General features: G+C 41.2%; 4 protein-coding genes across 8 annotated transcripts; 1 reads left to right on the top strand and 3 right to left on the bottom strand.

Moving 5' to 3' along the window:
- Positions 1–2,128: 2,128 nt before the first annotated feature.
- LOC115620081 lies at positions 2,129–4,721 on the bottom strand. The gene is made up of 4 exons (XM_030513263.1): positions 4,537–4,721; positions 4,240–4,402; positions 3,093–3,399; positions 2,129–2,997 (listed from the first exon to the last, which is right to left on the bottom strand). The coding sequence occupies exons 1-4, from the start codon at positions 4,642–4,644 to the stop codon at positions 2,172–2,174; spliced, it is 1,404 nt and encodes a 467-aa protein (XP_030369123.1). The 5' UTR covers positions 4,645–4,721; the 3' UTR covers positions 2,129–2,171.
- A 6,129-nt stretch (positions 4,722–10,850) lies between these two features.
- Positions 10,851–16,025, bottom strand: LOC115634688 (keratin, type I cytoskeletal 9). Its single transcript, XM_030532554.1, has 5 exons — positions 16,008–16,025; positions 12,219–12,723; positions 12,056–12,149; positions 11,255–11,680; positions 10,851–11,067 (listed from the first exon to the last, which is right to left on the bottom strand). The coding sequence occupies exons 1-5, from the start codon at positions 16,023–16,025 to the stop codon at positions 10,851–10,853; spliced, it is 1,260 nt and encodes a 419-aa protein (XP_030388414.1).
- Positions 16,026–17,208: 1,183 nt separating this feature from the next.
- On the bottom strand, positions 17,209–22,742 carry LOC115620060 (chondroitin sulfate N-acetylgalactosaminyltransferase 1). The gene is made up of 5 exons (XM_030513200.1): positions 22,624–22,742; positions 18,386–19,486; positions 18,162–18,331; positions 17,804–18,103; positions 17,209–17,744 (listed from the first exon to the last, which is right to left on the bottom strand). The coding sequence occupies exons 2-5, from the start codon at positions 19,437–19,439 to the stop codon at positions 17,532–17,534; spliced, it is 1,737 nt and encodes a 578-aa protein (XP_030369060.1). The 5' UTR covers positions 19,440–19,486; positions 22,624–22,742; the 3' UTR covers positions 17,209–17,531.
- Positions 20,054–22,314, top strand: LOC115620062 (synaptobrevin). 5 transcript variants are annotated; one of them, XR_003995184.1, is made up of 5 exons: positions 20,054–20,185; positions 20,641–20,742; positions 20,991–21,340; positions 21,652–21,794; positions 22,035–22,314. XR_003995184.1 is itself a non-coding variant. In XM_030513202.1 (4 exons), the coding sequence occupies exons 2-4, from the start codon at positions 20,702–20,704 to the stop codon at positions 22,109–22,111; spliced, it is 468 nt and encodes a 155-aa protein (XP_030369062.1). In that variant the 5' UTR covers positions 20,054–20,185; positions 20,641–20,701; the 3' UTR covers positions 22,112–22,314. The 5 variants fall into 5 exon arrangements, 4 of the variants coding, with proteins under 4 accessions (XP_030369062.1, XP_030369064.1, XP_030369065.1 ...); XM_030513202.1 differs by lacking the exon at positions 21,652–21,794; XM_030513204.1 differs by lacking the exon at positions 21,652–21,794 and having other exon boundaries at positions 21,063–21,340.
- Positions 22,743–22,917: the final 175 nt, after the last annotated feature.

The raw sequence follows: 22,917 nt of genomic DNA on the forward strand, positions 1-22,917 counted from the left end.
GATAGGAACAATGGAAGTGGTGCAGGGGTAAGGCGTTAAAGCGGTACGTAGTTGGAATAGTTGGGTGTGTGAGAGTGTCCCGGCGGTACTGAGAAGCACTCTGGCTCTGGCATTCCTACGCCTGCACCCACAACACAACAATTCCCACACAACTAAAAGCCTAGGCCGATAGACAGACAGAGAGACGGACAAATAGACAGACTGGCAGGCAACAAGCGATGGACAACAGGCTGCAGACTGACAGCAAACTTGCCCACAAGTGGAGCACTCTCAATAACGTCAATGATTGATAGTGTGGAGAAGGACAGTTAAGGAACTGGGTAGAAGCCGAAGGCAGGAATTCATTAAATACAGCAGCTACATCAAGCAGTCGTTCAAATTGCAAGGACAATAGGTGCATTTGCATAATGTTCGAGGACATGTGACAGGGACAGCGAATGAAACTCGAATGCGATCTTAATTAATAGAGTGCAGACAAAGCGCAGACTAATTAGAGCTCTAACTAAAGCAACAGGCACACAAGTATCAAAGTACACCTTGTATTCGAGTTTTGATTCGATAGCCAGGAAATCCAAAATCATCAAGAGAGTTTATTCCTCTGTTATTTTGAGCATATTTTTCATAGACAGGAATAGTTTCTGGTCAATAGACGTTTGATACACTGCAAAATTTTCTCATTTCTGAAAATGTTATCATGTTATCATCAATTAAACGCAACAATGACCTATTTAGAATGTACAAATATAACATTTAAAAAAACGTATGCAATATTGCCATATTTTTTTGGAAAGCTTACAGCTGCTATGTTCGAAAAGCATACTTTTAAATAGTTAGTTTCTAATTAGGTTTCTTTAAGTAAAATCTTCACCAAAAATTTCTGCAATTTGAAAACATTCTGCCAGGTCCCTTTTTGTTTTAAATATAAAGAGGACCTCTAATTAATAGAGTTCGCATTTTTAAGTATTTTAGATAACATTTTTGGTTGATAATAAAAAAAGAATTTCAAAAATTAATTGAATAACTGCAGAGTTTTCCCCTCATTACAAATAATTTGTGGCATATCATTGGTAACCAAACCCTGTGCCAGTTTTCAAAATGCTCTGGAGGGACTTTAAAGCACAGAGCTCTTAAATTGTGTTAGAATGGCATTCTAGGCGGTGCAAACAATTTTAATAGGCAGTGCGTGTTTTGTTTTTGGCTCTGCAAGCTATAGTTATATTGAGTCGCCATTTAAACGAAGATATTGGGGCGTCTTTATAAGTGTGCGTTAGTAGAATAAAATGCAAGTTAGAAATTTACGATATGAAAGCTACAGCATTTTCGAAATTGACGAGAATGAAATGCATATTATCTAACGAAACTTATTATTTCCGCACTTAAACTTAGACCATTCCTTTTAACACCAGCTTTTCTCAGTGCATTGCCGGCGAATACAAGTACAGCTCATGCTCTTTTCTCATATTGTGTTACAAAAAGTTGCTGCATTAGAGAGGAAGAAGAAGTGGAAACTTGCTTGCTTACCCACAATGCCCTCAGATGGCTGTTTTTCCGAATTCCGACGACTCATGTACGGGGTGCCACAATGAGCACAAATTTCGGGCTGTTGTTCTTGTTCGGTTGTAGCTGAAGGACTGTAATCCAGCCGTAGTGGCATTAGTCGTATTGTTGTTATTGTTATGCAGGTTTGCTTGTCTGCTGCTTACCTGCTGCTCAAAGCTAAAATCAGTGGGCCACGCGTTCGATGCTCCTGAAGCAATTTCAGGAGTTGCCCATCACTGAGAGCTACATCCTGAAGTCTGAGCGAGCTCTGAAACACACGTGTCGTTCCACTTAGTACGTATTTTATTAATTACAGCTCACATTTACACACAGAAGGTGGAGATTAAAGATAATTACAGCAAGTAGCAACAACTGAATTACTTATTACTAGAGTGGAACTTCCCTATAATAACGCTTTCGTCTATTATAGGGAAGTTCCACAGTACTGCGCCTACACTTTTGGACACACGTTGAGGCTTCTTATTCGGCTTCTCTGCGCGGCGTAGCGAACAAAATTTCAACATTTTCAACGATCGCCCTGAACAGACTAGATCTCCAGGCTTAGATCTGCCCTCAAAACACTGAATCGTTTACCGATTTTGTGGGCGTTGCGGTGCGATAAGAGACGACTGCTACGCCAGCTCGCAAATGCCGCGACGCTCCATGAAGACCTCCAGACAAGTGTCGTCGACGCGATCGAACAGCAGCGATCCGAAGCGCCTGGCCGTATAGTCCACAATCAAAACCATCTTGCAGTTGATGCATTTGTCCCGGTAATGAAAGAGCAGACCCACTGTTTGATGAACTACGTGATCCACAAAGCCCGGCGCCGAGCGGTACACCTGGTGGTTGCCCATCTCGACTATAGAGCGGGTGTTTACCACCAGCTTGCTTCGAACGTAGGCGGGCATGACCTCCAGAGTGCGACGCACCTTCGTTTGGGTGTAGAGCAGTCGATTGCGTGCATGTGCCGGTGCATTGAAGGTGTCGTTGCTGTCCCGCCGATAGAAGAATACGTTGCGAAAGACGAAGGCCGTAGTACGTCCTTCGTCGCACTGTCGCAAATACTCTGCCAGGGAATTGTGCTTCAGCGGCATAAGCACCTCGTCCAGATCCACAATGGCCGCATATCGCGAGTTGTCGACCACATTGGCGCGATAAACGCAATCGTTGAACTGTGCCACAATTCCCGCATAGTGCAGGTCCTGCAAATGTCCTCCCACATTCCACTCGAATACATCGGCCAGTCCGAGGTGCTTATAGTGCGCCAACACCCGAAGCACTTCTTCGCTGGCCTCCACGTGGTAGAAATAAAAGTGTGTAGCGCCCTGCAGGCGGTACATCTCGACGAACTCCACCAGTCGCATCACATTCGAGTAGTTGTCCTGCAGAGGACCAACGCAGACGCCGATGGCGGGACGGGACTTGACAAACATGTCGCTCATGTTGCGAGGATAACTGCAAAACAAAAGGCTTTAGTTAATACAGAGAGTTCCTTCAGCGAAAATTAACTCATAAACATGAGAAACGAGGCGAAAGAATGTTTATCTCACCTGACTTGTATATAGGTGGGACTCAAATGACTCAGTCTATTGGAGGAGTAGCCGAGCGCCACGGCCTGTGGCAGCTGAGCTGCCTGATTTCTGGGCACGTGCACCGGACACATAATGGTCCAAGCGGCAAAGCTATTATTGTGCACCTCCTGCATGGCACGCGCTTCCTCGGCCACAATTTCCTTGGTGCTGAAATCTGCATATCGCACAATACAGCTCAGTGTAGAGTCCCTTAGCCGTTCGGGCAGTATGGCAAATATTCGCAACGATCCAATCGTCATTTGGTGCTCATCCAGCCGCACATTGCCTACAAAATTGAGAAATTATGAACTTAATGCGTTTGTGGTTGCTAAACAAGAATTGCTAAGCAATAATATAAGAGTCAAACATACACCCTGAAAAGACTTGTATTAGGCTTAAAGGTCAACAAATGTTGTAAAGCCTCAGCAAGCTACTCAGTTACATATGTACATGAATGTACTTGTATTATGTATTCCCGCCACCTATGTATCGTATGTATGTAATAACTAATGTTATTCCACTTCATATACATACAACTAGTAGTAGAAAAAAGGAAAACTATTGTCATGAAGCATTTTAATATTTAAGTTGGCCAAAACGTTTAAGTGTAAAGTTTGTATTCAATTATTTATTCATTAATTATATTGGTGACGGAATATGTAATTCGTTAGTAAAACTATTTATAATTCAATTGCTTGTTTAGCCCCAATTTATCTTCATTTGAAATACTTGATGGCAATATTTGCCGCGAAATTTAAGCAATTATTGATACTTTTTTTACACGGATACTTAGACTAGAAAATAAATGCTATTTGAATAATATATTATCTATTTGAAATAGGAATACCATTCGGTCTCTCGGATATTGAACAAATATTTGTATTTTTTAAGTTAAAAACGTAAAAAACAATTTTAAATAATTGGAATAAGTTGAGCAATTAGTCTGAGCTCTGTAAAGCCGACTATGCTTTTGTGCTATGGTCCAGTCCTAGGCAAGTGCTCCTTAGCCATAAGACTGGCTAACTTTAGCTTCATTTGGTTCTTCATTGAATGTGTAAGGTATAACTTTTGAATACAAATGTAATGAGTTTTACAAATATTTTAATAATAACCTAAGCCCACTTACCAATAATTTCCGTACGCGTATCGAAGTACGCTGAATAGATTTCATGGCGCAAGGTCGCGTTTCCAATGCGTCGCCAACTATTTAAATAATTCCAGTGGGGATTCGGTTTCTCATAGATGAGCTGGCGTTGGGCTGCTTTGAGATCATCGCGCAGGCGTTCATTCTGTAAGAGAAGGAGTAGGACAGACAGACGCAAATGTTAAACACTCAATTGACCAGTTGAGGCACAAAGCGAGGCCTAGATTTTGGGCGTCATTTACCCATTGGAATTGGAATTGAACTTGGACTTGGACTCACAATGGTGGTGCGCATGGAGATATAGACCAAAATTAACATTGTGCACGCGACGAGGCCGGAGAGCGAGAAGTAAACATATTGAAAGCGGTTCTCTTGGGTTGCCAGCATGTTAACAATTTAATTAAATTATTTTGTTAAATGTATTTTTGCTTCTTCGACGACGACAACGGCAACGACAACGACAACGACGACGATGAGGACTGGGGCCACTGCCACTTAACCTTGAGTGGCTCACGCAGCTGGAGAAGCTGTCACACGCACTATACACGTACATATATGTGTCAACGCGTCCTCTTGGCCAAAGGGCCTGGCCTCCAGGTGTGAACTACACGAGCTGTGTGCGCAACGCGCAGGCACTTGGCTGCGACTAAGTGTCAAGCTGTTCTGGAATCGCCGCTACGACCAACTAACGCGGTTTATTTATTTTCATTCACTTTGGGGCTTGTCAGCCAGTGCTGGCAGTTTGCGTTGGCGCCGACAGTGGCAGTGGCAGTGGCAGCGGCAGCGGTGTTAGCGTCGCGTGAACGATGGCGCCAAGCCCACAAGCTCCTGTTGCTTATTTGTTTAGTGTTGTTGCTGGATGGCCATCGATTAACGATAACATGCGTTATTGTTGTCTATTGCTGGGGGCTGGGGGCCGTCGGCGGCAAAAGCGTTTCGAAGGGTGGCGTCTTTCACAGACTTTCAGTGTCATCATCGAACCTGATGACCTGTCCTCAGCATTCCTTCAAGTTCGCCATTCGATTCACATCCACAACCCCACAATGCACTCTGCTTGACCTGTTGTTTCCGGTTCCTCTCAAGAATTACTCTTATTACACACACACACACACACAAATTATGTTGCCTTTCAGACCACAACAAATAGCAGGACTGTGGCGCCGCACGTCTGCCGCAAAGCGTATGCAACAAGTTAATCAACGTACGTTTCGAATGAAACTGGCGCTGCGTTGTGGCCTGCTTGGGGGGCGATGCCAATGGCGATGTCAACGCCGGCGTCAACGTCAACGTAAACGCAAACGTCGGCATCGGCATCGGCTAGGACGATGGAGAACGAAGTGCGCGCGCCAAATGCGACGCAACGACAACAATAACAGCAGCAGCAGCAGCAGCAGAGCTTTATAGACTGCCTCGGCCATGCATCGGTACTGGAGGCACTGAAATTGTCGAGACTCTATAAATGTGTGTTTTTGTTTGCCAATAAGGAGTGTGTCTCGTCTCGGCCTCCATCTCCGTCTCCGCCCCCGCCTCTTCGACAATACTATATGTGTGTTGTGTGTGACTCAGCGGCTCTTTGTGTTATTATGATTTGGAGCTATTTTTAAATGGAATCACACACACACACGCACACACACCCAACAACAAAATCCTAATTACATTATTGAAAATGATGAAAACATTCTAAAACACATATGCGTATAGTATATAGTATATTCCACAATATACATTTTATACGGCCACATCCAGTATATATTTGCATATATGTCAGTATAATAATAAATTCGGACTACGACCACTTCAATAAAAAAATACGCCACACGCTCACAAGCTGTGCATACATACACACATGCTTGCATTTATAGAGTATATATATATATATTTTTTTTTTATCAAATTAACTTGATACATATTGAGAGCATGCCTTACAGTGGAATGAGCTGGCCAGAAAATAAGTTCAAAACAAATATTTTTGATTAGCGAACTTTATGTTATGGAGAAGCCAGCTTGTACGATATACTAAGTATATACCAAGATATGAACAAATTTTTATAAGTTTCATATACTTATCTTCTGGCGTTTAAATGCTATATTGATTATATTTGTCCTACTTTAGTCGAGGATTTCAATATGTATTTTATAGCTTCAAGTCGTATTAACATTATTTCGAGTTGGCCTTTTGGCATGATTTAAATTTCACACATTTTTTCCAACCACGCGCTCCACTGTACAAAATTATAGACATAATAAATTCGCTCATCACGATGCAAAATTTCTTCCGTTATTTATGGAAGCATTTTTGAAAAGAAATTCGGTTACTTGGCTAAGACATTGTGAATATATTTTCCCATCTTACTGCTAGTAATAAAACTAAACAAACTCAGTTACAACACTACATTGATATTAGACATTTTTTCATACATTTGCGAATAAGTTACTGATTTCCCTTCTTAAAGTTAATTGTCATCCTCAATGTGTATGTTTCAGAAGAGATAAAAGTTATTTTTCTTTAATTTATAATGATTTGCATATACCATTACTGTGAAGATCCAATAATGTGCCACGTGTAAGCTTTATCTGAGTGTGCAGGTAATATAAAATTAAAATAATATATAATTTAATAACTTAAGCAGGCATTAATAGCTTCAGTTTTATTTTTTATTTCCACTATGCAGAGCACTCTGCTCGCCTAAGCACATGTTCTTATGCGTTGCTTTAGTTCGTTAGTCAGGTGGAAAATGAGAAAGAAAAGCGAGATCGAGATTGGAAGGGCGTCATATCCTCGTTTCATTTAATTTGCTTTAATTTTCCATGTCATTTAGAATGTAAACTTTTTAACACTCGTAAACAGAATGTGTCTCTTCTTTGCCATTCATTAGCAAGAGCTGATTTATCTTATTTCTCATTAATTAATTTTTGCACACACTCACACTTAGATAGATATTCTCGTACAAAAGAAATGTATAAATCAGTGCTGACAGATAGAAAATGTGCGCGAGTCGAATTCGGAATGGCCGTTTAAATCGAAACATCTTTTCACTGGCCACCAACTATTACATAAATGGCTCGTAGTGGAACGCGGCATGTCTGGGCCCGCTCCGCAGTTATGAACTTACTATTTTGGATTTCGATTCTTGCTTGCTTGCATGATTAGGGAATCGGACAGCAACTGATAAGAGTGTTTATCTGCTCATATTGAGTCGGGGGGGCCGACGACCACAAAATACTGTGATATTTTTACCAACTCGGAAAGGCTAGTGAAAGACATTCAAGTAATAAATAAATAGATGAAATGTGTTATCTTATTTACTTCCTTAGGTGAGAAGAATAATCTAAAAGAAATACTTGTAATGTTACCAAATGCATTTTGCTTGCCCGTCTAAGCTATGCCGCGATGTGGTCTGACACTTAAATGGAAATAACAGACAAATATTATGAATCAAATGTAACTTTTTAAAAATGTATATAAGAATGAATTTGTATAAGAATAAATTAGTAATAATTGGTAATTAAATAATGCGGGATAACTTACTATAATGTGATTTGACTTGTCGCAACTCATAGTCATCATTAAGTATAGGCTTTTCATATTTGCAATTTAAGCATTAAACTCGAAAATTATGGTGCTCCATGAATTACTCCATAATGGAACAGAGAAATCTTCATACCCAAGAAACAACTTGTGCAGAAAAAAGTGACAAGGGCTGTATGTATTGCGGTTACCCAAGAAGATTGAAGGATCGTCTTTCGGCCCCATTTAATGAGATTAATTTTCAATTTACAATTGCAAAGTAATCCAGGGTCTAAGAGTTCCATTCAAAATCAAAATTGAAAAGTTTTACATATAATAAAGTAGATTTTTAATTTGGCTGTAAATATTTATTACAGACAATAATGCCTTTATTGCTTCAAAAACGGCAGCTGCAGGCCTGACGATCGAAAGCGTGACCCGCATTCGCACAAACATTTGCAGTAGTCCAACTATAGTGTCTGTTCTAATCCGAAATTGAAATTAAATGCAACCAGCATATTCCACGTCTCCTGCACGCCATAAAGTAGTAAAGCAACCCTAAAGGAACCCGGCGACCAACAAACGAGCTATTGCTACCAGAACCCCCACTCCCTATCACTGCTTACGAGTCGTGTGTGAGAAGCTGAGAGACACCTTTAAGCTGTGGCCAACTGAATGTCAAGCGTGAGAAAGTGCAAAAAACAGAGAAAGTGAAATCTTGACTAATTATTATGCACTCAACTGGTAGCAGTTCCCATAAACACGACCAGTCTCTGCTCGAATTTCCCCTTAAGGACGCCGGTGGTGGCCATCGCCCCGCGTTAGACACATACTCGTACGAATACCAGCATATCGGCACAACATTTCCATTCGAATTCACATCTTGAACCCTCAATTGTTATGACCCAAGGGCACGCAAACGGGCACGCCTGCGTTCTGGGTGCCGGGTATTGTCATGCGAAAGTATTTTTCAATTGTTGAGCGGAACGTGGGGCGCGTATTTATGGTGGTGGTGGTTGTGGTGGTGCTACTGCTGGCGGTGCTACTGGTGGTGGTGGTTTTCTTACAACCTATAAATACAGAGCCCGATCGACATAACATCACAGTCTTCAATTGCATTTGTCAGAGTAGAGACGAAGTTAAGCACCAGCAAGACGAAGAGGCTCTTGGGCGACAGCCAACATGTTTGGCGGCTTGCAATCCTCAAAAAGTGCAAGTGAACCAAATCATTTGGAAATACATATATCAGAAAGAAGAAGCGGATTTTGTAAGTATGCGAAGCACTAACATCACAATTTGGAAAATATATATAACTTGAATTCGGTGTTTACAGCAAGCGTGGACCCCGTTAACCACCGATAACGACTTCGGCTTACAGCTTCCGTAAGCGGATCACCATCGATGGCATCAGCTTTATAGAAACCTTTTTACACTTTCAATTATTAAGGAGCTATATCCACACAAAAAAACTGCTTCGCGCCTGCGTCGGCTCAAAAAAAAAAATGATCAAATGTGATTTATAGTGGGAGATCGACTTGGCGCGTGCAAACCGAATGCTGTTGATGACGTCATCCTTAGGCAACATTTCTCACTTCCAACAATTTCAAGAGCTGCTTTACCACCTTCGCTAGCTCAAAGGAAAGTAATTAAATGTGAATTATCCACTATATTAACATTATCCTCCGACTTCCACGTTACATGCAGACAGAGTTTCGTTTTCCGTGCCTTTTCGTTTAATTGCAAATATTTTTGTTGTTGTCTTTTGAAGCTAAAAATTTGTTGGTCTAACAATATTCTTGTTGAAAGTTTCCACTACAAGTAAAAAATCTATGAATTGTGAAATTTTCATCGATGTATATTGCCAATAGCGGGCGTGTTTTTGTTATAACTATGTTTGTGCTTTCCGTTTAGGTTTTCATTTAACATTTTTTTTGCATTTATTTATTTTTTATTTGTGTCGCTTACAAATTTTATTTTGGTAAGTTTCAAGCCTCTTTTTCACGTTTTTAAAAATCTTTTCTTTCGTTTAATTTGGATTACAATTTTCATTTTTAAATTTGTTTTTAATAGTATTTAAAATTATTTCAAATTATATTTTAATTTTAAAGTTTTTATTAGTTTTTACAAATTTTATGTATAATATTCTTTTTAGCTCAATTTTTTTTAATCATTACTTTTATATTTCTTTTTTCTGTTTTTTTATTTTATAGGAAATATCATTTATGATCAACATTTTCTTCATTTTTAATTTTTCAAAGATTTTTCAGTTAAGAAAGGATTCTTTAATTTCTTTCCATTTTTTTCTGAAGCGGTAAGTTCATATATTTATTTAATTGACTTTGATTTTGTTATAAAATTATTAATTTGTCATTTAGTTAATATACCTTCAGTTTGTATATTTTGTATATTTAGTTTATTATTTTGAAATTAATATTATTTTATTTCCATAAATATTCAGTTGAAGTCCTTTTATCTTTTAGTTTAATTAAGCTTTTTCTAATTTCGTTTCTGCAATTATTTTTGTTTTTCCCAGTTTATTTTTTTCGATTTTTTTTTTTTAATTTGTCTTCCATTTAATTTTATTGTTTTTTCATTATTATCATTATCATTCATTATTTCATTATTACTTTTTTGGGTTTAAATATTATTTTTATTATTTTTATTTTGCTTATGTATTGCTATTATTATTTTCTTTACTTTCCTTTATGAGACACCAGACTTTAGTTTTTCATTTATTATTATATATTAAGTTTTTGCAATTTTTGTTTTGTTTCGCTTTCAAAAAAGGAGAAATATATTCCCGTATGTTATAAGATAAATTGAATAAAAACTGTACTTGCAATATAAAACAATGCCTTTTTCCAATACATAGGAGGGAGGGGAGAGGTTTGAGGATCCTTTGAATTGTTTATTGAGCAAAATGATGGCTGAACCAAAATTTCGGCTTGCCACTCACACATAAATAATTATGTTGCATTATCTTAGCAATTACACATAAATACAATACAGTTATGTAGGTATGTACTTTACTTTACACCTAGAGTCAAAAGCGTGCTACCACACTCGGCCAGCTGCCACATCCGCGTCACTGCATCGCGTTTTGTGGCTCCTTGGCGTTGCTCTCGCCACTAGCAGCAGGCGCCGTTTGGGCCGCAGCCGCGGGCATGGCGGCACCACCAACACCACCACCTCCACCACCAGCCACATTAGCGGCTTCGTTCTGACCCTCTGGGACGGCGTTGCTGTCCCGGTCGAAGAGATAGCTGCCGCCTATAGGACGGGGTCGGCCACCGTAGGAAGAGCTAAAAGGGCCGAGAAGAGAGCAAGCCTTTTCTTAATGAGTTTATCAATTCCATGTGGCATCGGGTGCTGGGGATAACTAAGGTGTTCGATTATTCAAAACAAGTGCAGCAATGCTTGATTCAAAAACTACATAGTTGGAGTGGCATGGCGTGTCCTTCGGCGGCCGCAACACACACTGCAACTTACCTCTGCTGATTACGCTCTCTGTCCCTGCCATCATCCCTAATGCCCCCACTGCCGCTTCCGCTGCCGCCACCGTTACCACCGCGCGAGTTCTGTTTGTCCTGGTCGTTGAGGTAGGTCCAGGTACCTTGCCCATTGGGCTGCTTGCCATCAGCGGTCTGGCCCATGACACTGGTGTGGCCTCCGCCACGGGAGCTATCATTTCCTATGGCGGCTGAAGAGACTTTTGTGCCACGATCCCCCTGACCGGAGCCGAAGCTCGAGCCGCCGGCATAGGGACAATTTCTGACTAGGTGACCGCAGGGCGAGGGAGATGCGGACGCAGATGACTGAGCGCGTTCCCGATCGTAGGGCGGGGCGTAGCCGCGATTATCGTCATCGCTGGCAAAGTAATAGCCACGCCCAGAGTTGTCAAAGCCGGATTGTCCTCTAACGGGATGTCGTAGAGGACACGTGGGTGCGAAAATTGTGCATGAGTGCAGTCGCAGAAACGGGTTTTTGCAGAAGTGAAGAAAAGAGTTCGGTAAGTGGGTGAGTTGGTGGGTGCATTAAGTTCCAATTAGTTTCGTAGAGAATCCGGAGTAGTAGTTGTTTTTGTTGTTGTATTTGTTGTTGTTGTTGTTGTTGTGGCAGTGTTCAATGTATTTACAGTGGCGTATTGTAGGCGTTGTTTTTGTAGTTGTAGTTGTTTTTATTGTAGATTGTGTTGTATTGGTGTTGTTGTATGTAAGTAGAGAGAAGGCGAGAAGTATTTTACAAACACATAGAAAACTGTACAAAATCGAGAAGACATGGTAGCGATACCTGTAGGTCTCATCCCATGGACGATAGTTGCGAAAATCATACCTTGAATAGTAGCGATCGTGCCCACTGTAGCGAGGCCGATCGTAATAGCGATCTGAAACAAAGCCAAGAAGAAGAAATTAAGCAAGCCATCTCTCAAAAGCCCCACGCAAGCTCTACACACCCCCGCCACGACTATCACTATACCGATCGGTGTAATAGCGATCTCTATTATCGTAGCCATAGCCGCGATCCCGATCGTAGCTGCCTCCCCGTTCATAGCTGCCTCCACGTCTGTAGTCATCGTATCCACGTCCCTCGTAGCGATCGTAGCTGCGTGAGCCATAACGATCCTCAGGATAGAAATAGCTATCCCGGTAGTAGTCCCGATCTCTGCTGCTGCCCCGATCCTCGTATCTGTCGTAGCTCGCGCTGGGATAATACCAAGATCCACGTCCCTCGTCGCCCGACCGACTCGAGTAGCCGCCATAACGATCCCCTCCACTACTACTGCCATAGTAGCGATCCTCGTAGCAGCGCACACAGCGCGACTGCCGACTCTTGCCTCCCCTCAAAACAGTGTCCAGCATTCCAACGCTCGTCGGCGCTTTGCTCGCCCCCGCACTTGCTGACGATCCCGTGACCGCATCCACATGCCCATGATGCCAAGCAAAGGCCAGGCAGAGCAGCTGAAATGAAATTAGTCGACAGTGTGAGCGTTTCGCCATTAAATTAAGACTATTATTTTCCAGAATCGTGGCAGCATTTTTATTACTACAAGTATATAAGCACTTCATGAACCCATATACTATAAGTAGTTGTCTGTCTGTTTGAATATATTTTGCAAGAAAACCCACAATAAGATTTTAATATTGTTTACTTAGAATAACTGTCTGACTAGATCTAGAAAGTATCTCAGATACTGAAAAGAAGAAGCTTTGCGAAGAGAAAACTTTATAAGTTCCATTAAAAAAGGATTATGGATTTGAAATGGAGATTCTTGCTCCATTCCTGTGCTGTTCGAGAAATAACTTTACAGATTAAACTCTCAAGACCTTAGAAAAGCATAGCAATACTAACTGCGGCGTTTTTGTTGAATATGTAAATTGTATTGTCGTTAATACTTGTAGATTGGAGCAGTCTCATATTGCTTTTGGCAATCTAGAATGGTGCCCTGCAAGTGCTAGAAAGTCGAAAATCCCCCATATGTCTCACTTAGTTTGGGCTACAAAATTACGCCTAAAGTTGGATTAACTGCTCTGCTGAAAATCGAAATGGCCATCCCGCCACAAATTGCGACCAATACCTACATATTTTACAGTCGAGCGATCAACTGGGCCACTCACACACACACAAACACACAGACACAGATACAAACACACACACACACATTGTACAGCCTCCAATCATAATTGACGAAAGTACAAAAGGCAAATGCATGCTTTCTGTGCAAATCATCAGCCTCGTATCTATCATCAGCATCGTAAACATCATCATCATCATCATTACCATCATCATCATCATCATTAAATGGCGCACTGCTGGACAGGCCCTGACGACACGATGGCCAAATCAGCGAGCGTGAAATATGATCAACGTTGCCGCATAATTGTTCTGCCTTTCGATTATGTAATAATGGAGCATACATAGATTGGGTCTCAAATGGCGACAACACCTCGGCTCCAGTCCATTGAGGTGGGTTTTTGTCATATATAGTACTGTATGTACTCGTTATAATAAGTATATACTTGTAGATATTTATGCATAAAGTAGCATTGACATCATTTTTTGTCGCGGCAGCACCCGCCAGCCGGACACGAATTCGTTTGTTTGTTTGTTTGTTTTGGTTTTCATTGATGGGGCTTTGGCCAAATTGGCCAGCACTAACCACTTGACTGTGGTCTGGCTTCGAATCATAACGCGCGCACTATGGAACGCAGCCACGTTTCAAAAATAGAGTCCAAAGAGTTAATCATGAAAAATTTGTGAGCTCGCCACGCTTTGTTAGTCAAGCATCAGGAACAACTTCCGCTCGCTCGCTCGCTCGCTCGCCGGCTGGCTGCCTGGCTGGCTGGCTGGCTCGATCTGTTGCTCGAACACGGACGATTCTATTTGCATGTGTGTGGGTGTGAGTGTGAGTGTGTGTGTTGTCGCTTTCAGTACTACAAGTATGTATGTGCATACATATGTGTGGTCACTTACTTCATTAGAATAATTATTTTCCGAAAATTGTTTTATATGGCAGCAAATGTATCGTATGCTTGGGACAAGGGTCGTTGCCATTGAACACGCTTCGAAATTATCATTTATCATTTTTCTTTCCTGGTTGTAATCATGGGGGTTTTTTTAAGCAATTATCCAAACACAAATCAAAAAGAGTTTCAATTTAGTTACAATAAAATACAAGAATCAAAAGGCATCTACTTGTACTACTACTGAGAGTGATTTTTCCAACGTTCGTTTTTATATGATATATAGTAGAGCATCGATTTTAATTAAACTTTGCACTGCCATAGACCATTATATAAAATTAAGAATTATCAGAATTGAATCAGAAGGTAGATCGGTTCTGCCGATCACTGCTATGGCGGTTATATGATTTTGCCCACTGATTTCAATAATCATTTGAATTGTAATGAGGCATGAACTGAGAAACAAACAAGATGCTGTACCAAGATTTCTTTTAGCATTGAACGTTCCTATGGCAACTATGTGATAAGTAAACCAATTGGAATAAACTTCAGAAAGTGAGTAAACCAATTTGGATCAAACTTCAGAGCATTATCAGGCAATATAAATTTTGTTCAAACAAGAAGTTGTCGTACTAAGATTGATTTTTAAGCCGATCGGTCCATTGTTGTCTATTTAAAATAATTACTATTACTTGTAATAGACCTGCTTATGGATAACAAAAGTCTGTCTCTACAAGTAAATCATTCATAGGGAAGTACAGTCGGTCAGGGGTTTTATCTACTAGTTTCCTTCAGCTAATCATAAGTGTACCTATAAAATAGGTCTTGTTACGCCATCTTCGGGTATATTATCCAAAAAATATTGTTAAAGCCTCCAAGGATGATAACCTAAATTTTATTACTATTTGTATCGGATCGGAAGAGTTTTAATGAAGGATATTTTAAACAGGAACATTGGTTCCGCATCCTCAACGTAACGTTCGTATTCCACGCTTTTCGAGAAAATAATAATTAAAGGCTATGGAAAATGTAAAATTTTATAATGGAATGTTTTCGTTTTTTTAAATTTAAGATGGCAAGGTCGGGCAAACATTGCGTGTCGGTTTTATTTTAAATTAAAGGTAAAAAAAATTCAAATTTCAAACCAAATCTATAGAATTTGTTGGTTGACGTCTTGCTTTAATACTAAATAATACCGGATTAAGATAGCCAAAATGGAAAATAATTTGAAATATTAACTGCAATACTTCACTTTTATAGAGCCGAAACCCAAATATTTTATCAACACATTGTAAATATATTAATGTTTAAGTCTCTGGACAACTTCTCAATTACACAAAGACTAAAGTAGTTTAACTTTGTAGGATTATTATTGTTGCCATATTCTATATTTAAAATGGATTTTAGGTTCAAGGAAATGAGGACAAATAACTGGTAGTAGTAGTCTAAAGTAGTAGTCTAAGGTAGAATGGAAGTTGAAGAAGTATGAAACTACAAGTATATTGTTTAAGTGTTGCTGTCCATTGGGAATAAATGAGAAGTTAAAACTCAGAACTTAAAACCATGTCGATTCAATTATGGTCCTATGTTCTTCTATGCGTTGCTTACAACTGATCGGTATTTATTTATTTTAGATTCACAATTCTTTAATCAACGTCTATCGGCAAAATAGGAGTTGTTTTTTAAATTTAATCGAGTAAGGGTTTTCACAAATGTTGCTTTAGCACTGAACTATCCTTATGTTACATCTAGTACTTATTTATTTTGTAAGCCTCACTCACCAGCTGCAGTTTGTACATTTCTCAATAGTCTTTCTTCCACGTATGCCAAGTAATTGTTTTGGGCACGCGCCGTGTGCCTCCGAAATTCCACCAAATCCAATAAAATGGAATCACAGTCCGCACAATCCACACAATCCTGTCGAACTTCTACTTGTACACCGATAAACGAGATTACTTTTCTATTGTAGCGATTGCTTTGGAATCCGAGTAACGAATGCGCAGCTCGGCCCGTCAGCACAGATATTTATTTCAAAAACAATAACAAAGAAGCGCCAAGCTCGTTGGAGCTATTTCGCGCTCACGTTTTCAGAACTCCAACCCAAAACCCAAAGCCCAAAGCCCAGAGCCCAAACCCACATACCGCAGAGAGAGGCACTGAAGCGCGAGATTGTGGCGGCGGAGTCTAAGGCTGACCGTCGCGTCGGGGTACTCTAGCATGGCCTAATAATATACAAAAATTCGGGCTTGATGCTCAAAATAATTTGGTATGCGTGGGTGGGGTGTTGGTGTTGGTGTCGGTGTCGGTGTTGTTGTTGGTGTTGGTGTTGGAAGGCGTCGATTTGTCACTTCACCTGCAACACCTGGGCTGTCCAACCCGTCTGTCTACCTGTCTAACTGCTGAAGCTTTCATGGTCAGTTTCGCAGAACGACGGGAGGATGTGCCCGAAAACCTGTCATTATTCGGGGGCTGAGTTCCATTTACTTTATTTTCAGACAATCGAGCTAATCCAACGCCCAGATTTTTGATTGCGTAATAATCCGCAGCACTCCTTTAAGACTGCGGATATCTGTAGAAGTGTTGGCAAGATTTTGCACAATTAGCAAATGACTCAAGCAGAGGCCCGCCGCCATATCCATCTGTCTTGGTGGCATTCGAAGGCGTGAAATTATCTTTTGTAATTGTGCTGAAACGAAGCATATGAAAACCGATGACAACGACGATATGGAATATATACTATATAGCATATGCTATATGCGATATGCGGCGCTTACCCAATCCACGACCGTGACCATGAAAAGGGTTTAAAGTGTAGCACAAGCTTTACGCTAGACTGCCAAGCTCCTGACCTGTCAAGCACGCAGGTGTTGGCTGCCAGCATCTTTGCATTTGGCTTGCGGCTTGGGCAGCTTGTTCGCTGAACCTCAATGGCGGAGGTCGTTGGCATCGTGTAATGGCGACAGGTTTAATTAAACAATTTAATTTTGTTTTTACAATTTTTTAATGTTGTTGTATTTTTATTACTATGTCGTACAATATACTATATTTGCAAAATTTCTGGCTAAGTGTAGTGGAGATTGCATCTATTACGCTTCATGGAAGAACGATTTGTCATACAAGTATCTACGTATGCTCAAGACTCAAGTACGGCGAAACGAATACGAATACGACTACGATAAGTACACTACTTGGTTAGTTTAAACTCTTCAACGATTGGCTAAGTACAGATTATTGTCAGTGTGTTAGTATAGTTGCAGTTCATTGGAGCTTTGCCTTGGGGAGCAAGCAGAGGCCGATGGCAAGTATCACGAGCCCACAGAAGTGGGAGGAGTGCCTCCAGCGATGCTCAAATTGCTGCTGATATTGGCAGTGCCTGCTGCCGCAATCTCGTCCCGAAAGGCCAGGAAGCCGAGCTGCGCATGCGAGGCCTCGTTGAGGGCCCGGGAACGTATACACGCCCGATACTGATCCGTGCTGAGCACACCATCGCCTTGGCCGGCACTGGAACTGGTACATATCTGCCGCATAGACTGCATTAATAGACTTCTCCTTTGATCCATCTCTGACTCCGACTTACCTTTGGATGCCAGCGATGGAAGATGCCCGGATCGGTAGCGCGTATGATTTTGATTTTGGAACGCACATATTTCCGATACAGCATTACATCCTCGCCTCCCCAGCCCACCAGCTCCTCGTCGAAACCGCGTATCTGCAGAAAATCAGAGCGATACTGGCAGGTCATGCCGTAGCCAAAGTCCCGCCAGAAGCCCGTGTCTCGAGATATCACCAGCTGGTCGTCCTCACTGGGCAGGGACTTTCCCTGCAGCGTATAAACCACGTGCGGATTGTACAGGCTGAAGACGACGGGATAGTAGACCTGCAAGCGAATTAAGATTAGCCGATCTCTTGGCCTACACAATTTTGTATCAACATACCTTCTTTCCCGGATCGGCATTCCAGCGACAACGTTCGAGAAACTTTGGCGTGAAAACGATGTCCACATCGCACATGAAGAGCAACGCATCATTGGGAATTTGGCTAGTTGGTCCGGCAGTGGCTGCGACTGGGGGCTTTATGTGCTCGGCACCTACGCGCAGGGCTTTAGCTGCAAAGGAACACAAATGAGTGGGGGGATGGATAGATGGATGGATGGTCGCACCTCTGCTGAAGGTCTCGTTTAAGGCCACGAGTCGTCCATGCTTGGCATGCAGCTTGGCCTTGTCGAGCGTGCGCGTCAGTATGTGGCGTGCTTCCAGCAGACCACTCTCTCCGAAGTAGACGACGGCCAGGCGGATACGACGATCCCTTTTCGCCACCTGCACAAACATCTGCATAAAGCTATGGAAGGTGCTTAGCCGTCCGGCCAGTGGCAGTATCACATTTATGGTGCTGGCGGTAGCGGTGGAGTCGCTACCGATCTCCGACAGCTTCACCGTCTGCAGTGGCGCAAAGGGACGCATTATGAGTGCTTTGCGCACCACACTGTTGGCCTGCTTCGCACTTTGGAAGTACAACTCGTATTGGGTGCCTGTTGTGGGCTCGGTTCGGTAGATGCCCTCGATGAAGTCGTCCAGCGCGAATTTGCCGCTGACCTCCGACGCTGTGGCTGCTGCCTTTCCACGCATGCGAGCCGTGTGATTGCGATTAAGGCTTTCGAGCGCTTTGTTTACCGCCCCAAGCAAGTCCCGTCGTCGGTAGCCAATGGGCTTCTCCACCACCCGCTTGCCCAGACCCAGATCAAAGGGGTAGACGCGTGTGAAGGTAAAGTGATTGTAGGGTATTAGCTCATACTCGTTGTTCAATGGCAGGCCGTGCAGAATCTCCGCTGCGCCCACTTGCTTCCGTATATAGCTGCTGCAGTCGTAGTGATGGGAAAGCGGCGGACTGGCACTCGGCGACTCCACTGGCCCGCTATTGTTGTTGTGTAGGGTTGGAAGCTTGCTGTTGTTCTTCTGCAGCAGGACTATCTGAGCGCGCAATGTAAGCACTTCATGCTTGAGGCGTTCGATTTCCGCATCGCGTTCGCTAAGCAGGTAAACATAGCCGACACTGGCGTCCCCCTCACCGATGGAGGCGCCCGTTTGTTTATCGTAGATCTGGGCATTCAACTCCTGAAAGCCACATTTCGTCAACAGGAATATGGAGGCCACAGTGACCAAAGCAAAGAGCACCAAAAGCCGCACCAGCAACTTGGACACTAGAGAATTATGCATTTTCCATGCTTCCTTGGACAGCTAATTTTTTACAGTTCCTATTTATCCTAATTTCAGTAACAAATGTAATAGAATTTAAAAAAGTTTGATAAATGTAATTCATTCAGAAATATTAAAAATACGCTAAGATAAAAAAAAAACAGTCTTAACAAATACCCTTAAATAATAAATTATTCATGCATACTATACGTAAAAATATGCTTTTTAAGGGCGTGTGAATTTGTTTTATTTGAGAAATAAGCAATATGTGAATTATCAGAGGATTATATACAAAAGGAATACTAGACTCACAATTTTGTACAAACTTATTCCCTAATTATTCACGATATATTTTTCAACTTCCACAACGGCATATAATGTCTCATTCAATTCTTTTTTTAATATAATTATCAGCGGCAATTATTAAACAGTAATTGGACCGTTACTTAATATTTGAAAGCAGGGTTTCGTTGCGAGCAGCTTTTGTTAAGCAACCGGACGTTCACAGAAAAATACCAGACTGTTAGAAATAAAATACTCACGATGTAAACAAAGCTACAGCGTTACCATACCGTTATCGTATAAGTCTGATTGGCAGCATTAAATGCAGTTCGAATATTAAGTACACACTGGCACACGCACACAAAAGAGTATTTCTCATCGTAATTTTCACTCGATCGTCGGCATACTTTTCATTTCCAATCAAATATTTACACATTTTATAATATTGCAGTATTAACGCACAATCGAAACCATACGCGATAGAGGTAAGTGCAATACGATAACAAAAATAAGGCAAAATGCAAGCAAGGTGCTCGGCAAGCTGTTGCTTGCGCATGCAACAAGTTTTTTTGCGTTAAAGAAGATTCCCCTTCAACCCGCTTGTTCACATGCATATGTTCATATTTGTGCGTGTGTGCGTGTTTTTGCCTATTCTATAGAGAGAGCAAACAACTAAATAGCTTGGTTGTCAGTGAAATGATTCATGCCGATGCCGAGGCCGATGGTGTTTATGGCAAAGATAGCATGTTGTACTTGTACTTTTGGTCGGCTTTCGTGAAATTTAGGCGTAGTTGGCCCTTGTATCTGTGTGTGCGTGTGCTTTAAATACGATTGAGAATAAAGCAGATCCAAACAATGCGATTTACTACATAGATTTTATAAATGTACATATACATACATATATAAAAAACAAAGCATTTTCTTCATTCTTTTCTTCCAGAGCCTCTTCGAAAGACTAGAACGCAAAAACTTTCCAGGTTTCAAAGTCTACAAAGATAAAGATGGAGAACAACGAGGTACCTGCCCCATCCGGATCAAATGAGTAAGTTGGAATGCGTTTAAACTGCATCTGTAATTCAGACGCGTCATAATCGCAACACAAGCCACAAAGCAACTGCAGGACGTGACGACAGCAATTACAATTAATTCAAGTGAACCGTTGAACATTCATACCATATACGATTAACCAATCACAAAGCTGCATTTGTATTTGTGTGCGTATGTGTGTGCGTGCGTGTGTACGCGTGCTTTTGCCGATGATTAGCCACCCACACATATAATATTGTACAGTTTTCCCATACTCCCGCCACCGCCCAACTCCAACACGAACTCCAACAATCCCTACTCCTACTCCAACTCCAGCAACAATAACCAGCAGAACAATGCCGCCCAGAAGCGTCTGCAACAAACGCAAGCCAAGGTGGACGAAGTGGTTGGTATAATGCGTGTCAATGTCGAGAAGGTGCTGGAACGGGACCAGAAACTGTCAGAGCTGGGCGAACGGGCCGATCAATTGGAGCAGGGCGCCTCACAGTTCGAACAGCAGGCGGGCAAGCTGAAACGCAAGCAATGGTGGGCCAACATGAAAATGATGATTATTCTGGGAGTGATTGCCGTCGTATTGCTCATTATCATAATATGTAAGTCTGACAACGATTCTAATTTAAGGTTTTGGTGTGTGAATATCATAGACTTAGTCGTGGATGTGGGCTCTAGCGTTATAATTACGTACACATACTATATATGCATTTATTCCTATCGCCATAGCGGTCAGTCGCAGAAAAGCGATAAGAATCAAAACGCACCTAACGCCCTTTTATTTTCTAACTTTTGTGGTTTGGTTTGGTTTTGGCAACTAACATACTATATGCATGTTATAAGGCATTAGGCACTACTTTTTGCCATTTTGCCGGCCAGCCCCCACTGATGCGAACTTTTATTTTACTTGCAGTGTCGTTTTTCTATTGAAACAATTCGAACGCTAAATATGCTTGCCGTACTCAAAACAGCCCTAATGAGTCGCAATGCTTAAATCTACATATCATATCGTCTTGTATGATATCTTATAGTCTAAGAAACGCCAATATTCTAAAGGTAAACGCAACGTCTTAATTAGCATAGCAATCTAGCCGAATAGTGTAGAATCATCACATTTTGGAATTAGCGCAAAAGAAAAGAGATCAATGAAGTGATTAGGGAATATGTATCGCGCCTGATCTGTTTGACTTCGTTATTGCGAAATTATTTCAGCATTTGAAACATCAGAAAAAAAAACTGTGTGTCTTATTTTTCTAATAACTTGCACTTCTAATTGATTATTTGTTTGCATTTCAGTTTCCTTTTTGCCAGCGGGCAGCACCAGCAGCAGTGACGGTTCCCGCGCTATTACCGAGGCGCCGAAAGGAAACTAAAGTAAACTAAATGGACCACCTTCTTTCTAAATAATGTTGCCTTCCGTATTTGGCCTATGCGCAGAAAATGTTTCTACAATTACTTTACATACAACAAAGCATAACAAGAAATGTATAATTATAAAAAGCCCTCTAATGTTAATCAAACTTTTTCACGTATTGTATAAAATTAAATCACACATTCTAATTGTTATGAAACGGCAGTATGTTGTATGTATGTATGTACAGAACTCTATTTACATGGTGTATTTGAAATGTAGAGGTATAACGCACAAACACACACACACGCACACATATTGTAAAGAGAATGCATAAAGAAATGTAATTTCAATTCTTAACTCTTGTAGTTTGTTGGCTGCTGTCTACTGCATTCAAAATTCAAATGAAAACGATAGTATATACTACATATACATACATACAAACATATACATATATTCTATATATAGAAATAATCGTGCAAATGTATTTTATACATTATAAATATGTAAATGGCTTGTAATTGTAATACATACAGCTATTATAGAACATACGTTTGTCAAACGCAGTCCCACACATTTTTTTATACAACTTTTCACTGTTTTTGCCATTTATTTACATGCACAATTTGCCAAAAAGCAAGAAAATTTTTATTGATTTTCAGCGAGCAGTCCACGACACAATTCCGACTCCGTAAATGTTGCCGTTCCGCTTTCGTCGCGTGTAGAGCGTGGCACGCTTACGAACCAACTGTTTGAAAACTGCTGCGACTGCGGCTGCTGCTTCTGTCTTTGTGGCTGTAGTTGGAGACTACCACTACGAGTGGGAGT

Source organism: Scaptodrosophila lebanonensis, unplaced genomic scaffold (genome assembly GCF_003285725.1).
Source record: "Scaptodrosophila lebanonensis strain 11010-0011.00,11010-0021.00 unplaced genomic scaffold, SlebRS2 tig00000001-arrow-pilon, whole genome shotgun sequence".
NCBI lineage: Eukaryota > Metazoa > Arthropoda > Insecta > Diptera > Drosophilidae > Scaptodrosophila > Scaptodrosophila lebanonensis.